Consider the following 8,783-nt stretch of genomic DNA (forward strand, 5'->3'; position numbering starts at 1 on the left):
TTATTTCTGTTCATCAATATCACGTAACTATGTTTTCTAATAGAAAAATCACAAATAGTTTACCCTACTAACGCAAAGGTCACAATTATCGGAAAACTCAACCTTTGAGTATCACATTTTTCTCCAGATTTTAATTTTCTTTTTCTTTTTCAATCTAATAAATACAAACCAATTAAATAATGACAGATCCAACCCATTTTTTTCGTTAGAAATTGCTTAACAGCCCAATATTTGGATCCGAATTCAAGTTTAGCAGTGTCCCGACATAAATATTATTGAATGAGAAACAAAAAAAACGAAATTTCTTGGAAATTGCTTGCATCTGCCAAATTATAACCTATATATATATAGCAGTACTGATAAACCTTCATAATAGTACTCATAGTTATCTCTCACAGAATTTGTTATCATTACGTAATATTCGAAGCTATTTGCATCATCACCACATATAAAATCAAACACACACACACCAAAAAATAAGAAAAATATACAAGTTTTTTTCCAAAAACACAATACACAATGTCTTCATCAGCACCGGCAGCAGAAACATGGCTCTTGGAAAATGGAAACATTAAGCCCTTAAGCAAGGAAATGCGGCACGGTCATGGACGCAGCTATGGCCGTACCGCCCACAATGTATCGTCTTCGTCTCTCCGGAAAAAGTCCGATCTTACCCTTGTCCGGAAAGTGCCATGTGCCGTTATTAGAGATGTTCTTGCTAATGTTCAAGAGGTCATCTTTGGAACTAAGCTTTTTGTGCTATTCATTGCCATCCCTTTTGCCATCCTTGCACATAACAAAAACTTTGGAAGTGTAAGTTCTCTTTTCTTTCCTTCATCTTTCTTTCCAACATTTTTTTTTGGTGTTGATTCTATTCAATTGTATTACTATTTCATCGGGTAAACACACAATTTAATATGATATCAAAGAGTCATTTAAACGAAATTAGTTACACACGTGATGATAGTGGCAGAACTTTTTACTAGGGGAATTCGAATTATTAAAAAAATTGCACAATGAAGAAGTTAGCATAATTCAATGTCAACTATATATGCATACAAATTTTAGCCTTATATATATCCAGCAACAGAAATTTGGATGAATCCTCGGCTTAGGAAATTTGTTGAATACATAATACTATAGCTAAGTAATTGAAAGTATATCTTATTTAATAAGTTTTGTTTTCATATGAGATGGTTACAAAAACTCAATCGATTATGAAGTGGAGAATGTGATATCAATTAGCACAAAAACATTTTAAAAGAAGTCTATTCATTGTTTGAGCAATATTTGATGGTTAGTTACATTTTGAAGCAAGCAAATGTACTTTTTTTCTCTTCTTTTTGAACAACTAAAAGAGCCGTTGAATGATACGGATCTGAGAAGATATTATTTAATATATGCTTTTTGTGAATTTTGATTAATTTATTTCATATAGTACTGACATTCTTCTTAATTTTTCTCTATAATATCAGTCATGGGTTTTTGGATTGAGTTTACTTGGACTCACTCCACTGGCTGAACGTGTCAGCTTTTTGACAGAGTAAGTTAATTAATTGTTTTTCATTGTATAAATCAAACTAATTTAATTTATTTAATCTAGTCTGATCAGATTATTATTATTGTTATTTTTTATCGTTTTGAATTGCAGACAAATAGCTTTCTTCACTGGTCCAACAGGTACTTTTGCCATCCTTTTTATCCTTTCTTGGCTTTTTTTTAATCCACCAAAAATCAAAGAAGGGTCATCAATTACTCTATAGTCTATATCCATCAAAAAGAAAGAACAACCACATAAATATATCCTCCTGTACTTGATGTTTTTTTGGAGAAAATAAAGGTTGGTTAACTCTCTAAACCTCCATCAATGGTGATTCTATTAAAAAAAAATCACATCAATATACATGAACATCAAAGTTGAAATTGGAACTTGATAACAAACTTTGACTAATCCAGATAGAGTCATGGACAACATGAATCCGGAACATGAAACTGTAAAAAAAAAAAAAAAGATAAGATGTGAAAAAGAAAAAGAAAAGATAAAGATTGAAGTGCATTCTTATACTATTCCTTTCTATAACATGATAGAGGAGGACCACAACTAAATTTGAAAAGCGTAAATAAAATCAATACTGTAATCAGGAGTTTTGTTAAGGACCTTCAAATTTAACGTGTAAAAAATAATATTGGATTTATATAGGCACATTAAAATGTTTTAAATATGTAATATAATTTTCTGACAAAGGTGATGAATTGACTATTTTCAAGTAAATGTAGGTCTGCCACTGAAATGAACAAATGTAAAATTAAGAATACCATTGTTTGTTCTTTCTTTAAATCAATAACAATATATAATCAACAATCTATTGCTAGTTTAATTTAACTTGACATAAAAAGAGAAGAAGAAACAAAGAAATTAGGCTTTTGATTCTAATTATTGTATGTTTAATTTGTTGTATGATCAGTTGGAGGGCTTCTAAATGCAACATGTGGAAATGCCACTGAACTCATAATAGCAATATTTGCTCTGATCCAACACAAAGTAGATGTTGTGAAATACTCCCTCTTGGGATCTATTCTTTCAAACCTTCTTTTGGTTCTTGGCACCTCTCTCTTTTGTGGTGGCATTGCAAATCTCAACAAGGAACAAAAATATGACAGAGTAAGTAAATTAATTTCTCTCGCTTTATCATCTTGATTACCTAATTAATCACATCAAAAGTTGTAACACTGTCAAAAAAATAACGGAATTTACTACAAACTTTTGTCATTAACCCGTTGCTAATTTGCTTGTATAGCTAACAGAATTCTGTGATAATTCATCAGCAAATAAAATTAGCGATGAATTCTACTGTTTAGCTGCTTTTTTTTTTTCTCAGTAGTATAAAAATTTCACAGCCTAATATATAAGAAATGGGTGCACGTGCGCATGATTTATTTTGAAGTCAGAGAGACTATTTTATACTTTCAAATTCTAAAGTGATCTTAGTAGCTCTTAATTGATGTTCGCTGTCAAAGAAGAGAATTATGTACAATAATTTTTAATGAATTTCACTGATATAAATTTACAACAGAAATAATTTTTTAGATAATAGTCTTATGTACTTATTATGGATCATTACCTATCATCATGAACTTGCACTATACATAGTTATGCACTAGTATCCTAAAATCATGAATTCGTCACTCAGAATCTGTGTCAATTCTGATTAAGTGATGACTTGCATACAACAACTTTTAATGAATTTAAGTTATATACATATACAAACAATCAAACAATTTTTACACTGTTATACTATATTTTAACATGTAACACGTGAATCTAAATGTTATACCATTACTATAGAAGTTAAATTATTTTGGTTTTTTATGCCATTGAACAGAAACAAGCAGATGTGAACTCGTTGCTTTTGTTGTTGGGACTGTTGTGTCATGTGCTACCATTGATGTTTCGATATGCCGGAGTTGGAGAATCAGCAGCAATAACAGCAGAAGCTACACTGCAGCTATCAAGAGTCAGCTGCATTGTCATGCTTATTGCCTACATTGGTTACCTTGTTTTTCAATTGTGGACTCACCGCCAATTTTTTGATTCACAAACAGTAAGTATATAACACTTTTCTTTATTGTGTTTTTAAAACGGCGTCAAATTAGTGAAAAATAATAATTGAGTTTAGAGTTAAAAGCTATTGGATTCTCTTGAACTCTTATATTTAGCTCTAGATCCAACATTGATCGTGTTTGAGATTTAAGTATGATGGGTTTAAGTTTAGATTCTTACCATTCTATTCATCACTTTTCCAAATTATGAGTTTAAAATTTAAAATTTCCTTGGATGTTAGTGATCTTTTACTTATAATAAGACTTAGGCTAGGATGGTTGGAATCCTCCGCTTTTAATCACAGGTCTCGCGTTTCAGTCATATGTATGAAAAAATTCAATTGGAGCTTTGCTTTCGAAATGAGAAAAAATTCAATTGGAGCTTTGCTTTCGAAATTCAACCTAAAGAAATAATTTTAGTTGAACCCATTATTGATATGCTATGTGCGCCTCCCTGATGGTTATGTTCATTTGAAATCCTAAAATACAAGGATTATGAAAAAAATTCTTTATAATGTCAGAGTATATAAGCTAAATCCTTCCTTATTTCATCTTGAATTTTGACTAAATTATAAATATGGATGATAATTAATCAGGAAGAAAATGAAGATGACGATTTAGTGGAAGAGGAAGCAGTGCTTGGATTTTGGAGTGCATTTGCATGGTTGGTGGGAATGACTCTTATCATTGCTCTATTATCTGAATATGTTGTTGGTACCATTGAGGTCAGTAATCAACCATTTATCATTTTTTTTAATCATAAGTTAGAAACCTTTTTTAATTAAACTAGGAAGAAATTTTTAAATTTTGAAGACTTAGACAGTTTATTAATTTTTTTACTTTGAAATTAATTAAACAGTCAGCATCAGATTCTTGGGGAATCTCCGTGAGCTTCATTAGTGTTATTTTATTACCAATTGTTGGTAATGCTGCTGAACATGCTGGGGCTGTCATTTTTGCTTTCAAGAACAAGTTGGTACGTTCAATACCCAATAATAAAACCAGCCATATATTTCTTTCATTTTTAAAAATATTCATGCACTAATAATAAGAGAATTTATAAAGGAATTTTATGCATAATGCAGGACATTTCTTTGGGAGTTGCCCTAGGCTCTGCAACTCAAATTGCCATGTTTGTGGTAAGTCGATCTCTTAATTTATCCCAAGTTATTTCGAGATTAATTTCTATACTCTATATTTTAATACAATTTTTACTCTATTAGATCAACAGTCTCGAACAAGAAGTAAAATAAAGAGTAGTTTGTAGTTGTAACATGCATTATAAACAAGTTACCTGCTATAACATGTTAAATATATTGACAGTATTCTTTATACTGTAAATATGCATATAAGTTAAGTCCATTTAGTCGTACTTTTCCAATTAAATCTTTAGCCTGTACTCCTTTTCACCCCAATATATGAAGTTTTATCATTTCCAGTTGTTTTAAAATAAGTATTTTCTTTAATCAAAGAATCTTACATTTTTCATTATTCAACTAATTATGACAATCTTGTGATTTTCATCATTCAGGTTCCGTTATGTGTGATTGTAGCATGGATTGTTGGTGTGAGAATGGATCTTGATTTTAATCTTCTTGAGACAGGTTCCCTTGCTTTGGCAATTATTGTCACAGCTTTCACTCTACAGGTAATTTTAGGTTAATATATAATAGCTATATATTTTGTTGTTAATCCATCGATAAATTACTCGTAGCCAGAGGCAGAGCTAGCTTAGACTCAGGGGTTCATCTGAATTCTCTTAGGTAGAAAATTATACAATTTATATATGATTAAAAATATTTTATATATATATATATATATATATTAAATATTGAACCTCCTTCAGCTAATACCTGTGTATATTTTCTGAATTCCCTTTATCCATTGGTTCTCTGGCACTGTTGATATCTATTGAAATATAATTCATTGGTTATCTATTTCTAAATAGAATTAGCCATGCAATTTTTTGTTTAACTATGTAATGTGTTCTGTGCTAATTACTATTTTTTTCCGTGGTGACATATCAAAGTGAATAATGACACACACTAAAAATTGCAGGATGGAACCTCTCACTATATTAAAGGATTAGTCCTCCTGCTCTGTTACATTGTCATTGGTGCATGCTTTTTTGTCACCAACAAACCACAAAGTAAGCCTTCCATCTATTTTTTTAATTTAATTTATATCCACAAGCAGCAAAATGGAATTTCACTTTTGAATAGTCGGTGTAATAGAATTTTTGAAAAGAAAAAGTATATAACTGATAATTTCGCTGCTCAGGATAATTGAACAAATTCCTAAAATCTCTTTGGAAAACATCACTAATTTAATTTTTCTCCTTTTGTATAGCCCAACCAAATGGTGTCAACTTGGTGTCTTCAACTGAGGGAATCGCGAGAGTTTGATGATCACAAACTTATCAGCAAAATCATGGTGACCAACAAAAATTGGATGCATATATTATTCTTTGACTGGGAATATTTTGGGTTTAGTTGAATCATCAAGAGAGTTTGATGTACCATATATTTCATTTTTCTGTGTTACTTAATGGTATGGTTGAATCCTGATCATATAAGTCAATGATGTCTATATATAGTTTTCTCTGTTCCATGTAGCGTAATTCTGTAGTTGCTAAGGGTTTCCTGTAATAGCAACTGCTTGTAAGGGTTTCACTTTATTTACAGCTTTTTCAAAATAATAAATGAATATTTCCATTGCTGTTGTTTACTTTGTAATGTTGGGCTTCGAATCAACCTTAATACTATATAATTATCGTTTATATAAACTGACAGGAAAAAAAATTATAATATCAATATATATGGTTAACCCATTTATATGATTATATCACCAAGAAATTCATTTTTTTTAGGTGTTAAAAATATATAAAGTGAATTTTTTGGAAGAATAAATATCATAGCAGGTTCTAGAATATCCTAGAGTAGTATCTTAAATGAATATTTTGTAGAATTATCTAGATATTCTAGATGAGTAATAAAAGATAAAGATCACTACGTATTTAGAAGATTTTCTCGAACCATCCATAAACAAGTATAAATAGAGATAGCCTTGTACATTTGTAACTATCCAAAGAACAAAAATCCAAAAAACAAATCCAATACAAGCAAATTCAAGTAGTGTTCTTCCAAATCTAAGTTCTTCCTTTCAATATCTTCCTTCTCCTTTCTAGCTTCCTCTTCTTAGTTAAATCTCCCGATCGTAGTTATCGATCTTGGGCTAGCAGAAGTTCTCCCCAATTACACTTTTCTTCTGTTATTCTCTACATGGTATCTGAGTCAAAGTTGTTGGTTGACTTGTGATTATTTTAAGATCGGATTTGTGGTCGATTCAACTGATTTGTCCTAATGGATTTAAGCGGTCGCGTTAATGGACTGGGAATGGAGTTGTTGAATCAGTCCAATTACAAGGTATGAAAGACTTATATGGAATCATACCTTATGGGAGAGGATTTGCGGAATGTTATTAATGGGAGTAGTACAAGTCCTCTAAATAACGAATCAGAGAGTAGTAATTTATACAAGAAGTGAAAGTAGATTAATGCGAAGGCAGAGTTCATACTGAAGAGGTCTATCTCCTCCACTTTATTTGACCACATCATAAGATATAAATCAGCTCACGAAATATAGAGGACTTTCGATCAACTATTCAACAAGAAGAATGAAGCTCAACTACAGATATTGGAGAATGAATTAACTAACGACAATCAAGGTAATCTTTCTATTGTTGAGTATTTCTTAAGGATTAAGAATTTATGTTCTGAGATCTCTTTATTAAATTCGGATGAGAATATCTCTGAATCACGAATAAGAAGAATTATCATTCGTGGTTTGAAACCAAAGTATATTCCCTTTATGACATCAATTTAGGGATGGGCTAAACAACCATCTCTGGAGGAATTTGAGAATTTGAGAATTTGTTATCGGCACAGGAGTTACTATCCCAATAATTCGCTGGTGAATTTGTCAAAAATAGGAAAGAAAATGCTCTTTAGCTGACAAGAGGAATGTTGAAGGAAAAATAAGAGATATGCTCACTCTCGATTCTCAATTAGTTCAAGTTCCGCTGGAAAGATGGAAGAGTCTTTTAACAAATATAGTAAGAAGCATATCAGATATCATCAGTGTGGCAAAATAGGACACGTAAGAAGATATTATCGAGCCACGGAGAGAAATATGACTCATACTAAAAAATTTGTTGAAGAAGAAGAAGGCTAGGAAAGATGCTTAGAAGCTGAGAGTTGAGCAATAGAAACCTTGACTTTTATAAATTTGAAAAGAGATTGGATCAGATATAATATAATCCATCATGTGGAGAAAAAATGTACTGTTAAGAAGCAAGAAAATTTTGAAAATATTCACACCGGAAATGTGGTTGCTGCTATCAAGGAAATCAAAGAAGTAGATCCTGAAAAAGGTAATAAAAGTGTGGATGTGGAGGAAACTGAAGTAAATTTTGAGCAGACAGTATATGAAACTCTATATGCTGGTAATGAATTTATCGACAAAAGCATTAAAGAAGATATAGTATAAGTTGAAGTCTTTTATCAATCATCTATCATATCAAGGTCAATTACTAGCTCAGAGGAAATATTAAAAGCTGATGAAGAAGCTAAAGATCAAACAGATGAAAATGTTGAGATTAAAGCCATTATTTCAGATGAAGAGACATACAATATGATTAAAGAGCTAGAAATGGAATCTAGTGGTGGATCCTATTATGTTACTGAGGCTTCAGATAAAATTATTGATTAGATCATCATCAAATCAAATGAGGAGACTGATACCAAAAAAATATGCTTCTGTTATGAAGTTGCTTTAGAAAGAGTAAGTTCTAAAATCTTGAATTAAGTTCTAAAATCTTGAATTCTAGGGCTCCAAACTTTTTCATCACATGTGTGTCCAGACAATAAAGTTGTAGAGGAGTTTAGAGAAAGGGGGAGCTCGAGAAGTCAACATCGTAAAACTTAGCATAGACAAATTGATGACGGAAAGTCTTTTTCGTTGGAAGAATAAAGATGAGTTGGGAAAAGCTGCTAAGAGTTTCACCAAGGCATGGTTCAAAACTTCGTTTGAGTTCTTCCACTACGAGCTTGGTATAGCTTTCAAAAATCACTTTAAGGGGGAGTTTGAAAAATATCTAAAGTAGATTTTTTGAAAGAATAAATA

The 8,783-nt window shown here is 31.2% G+C and overlaps 1 protein-coding gene across 1 annotated transcript; it reads left to right on the forward strand.

The window, feature by feature from the left end:
• Positions 1 to 361: 361 nt before the first annotated feature.
• LOC107842673 (vacuolar cation/proton exchanger 3) lies at positions 362 to 6,335 on the forward strand. Its single transcript, XM_016686625.2, has 11 exons — positions 362 to 813; positions 1,476 to 1,543; positions 1,652 to 1,680; positions 2,466 to 2,662; positions 3,384 to 3,602; positions 4,197 to 4,325; positions 4,460 to 4,576; positions 4,686 to 4,739; positions 5,132 to 5,248; positions 5,659 to 5,749; positions 5,950 to 6,335. The coding sequence occupies exons 1-11, from the start codon at positions 520 to 522 to the stop codon at positions 6,003 to 6,005; spliced, it is 1,371 nt and encodes a 456-aa protein (XP_016542111.2). The 5' UTR covers positions 362 to 519; the 3' UTR covers positions 6,006 to 6,335.
• Positions 6,336 to 8,783: the final 2,448 nt, after the last annotated feature.

This window comes from Capsicum annuum, chromosome 9 (assembly GCF_002878395.1).
Source record: "Capsicum annuum cultivar UCD-10X-F1 chromosome 9, UCD10Xv1.1, whole genome shotgun sequence".
Taxonomy (NCBI): domain Eukaryota; kingdom Viridiplantae; phylum Streptophyta; class Magnoliopsida; order Solanales; family Solanaceae; genus Capsicum; species Capsicum annuum.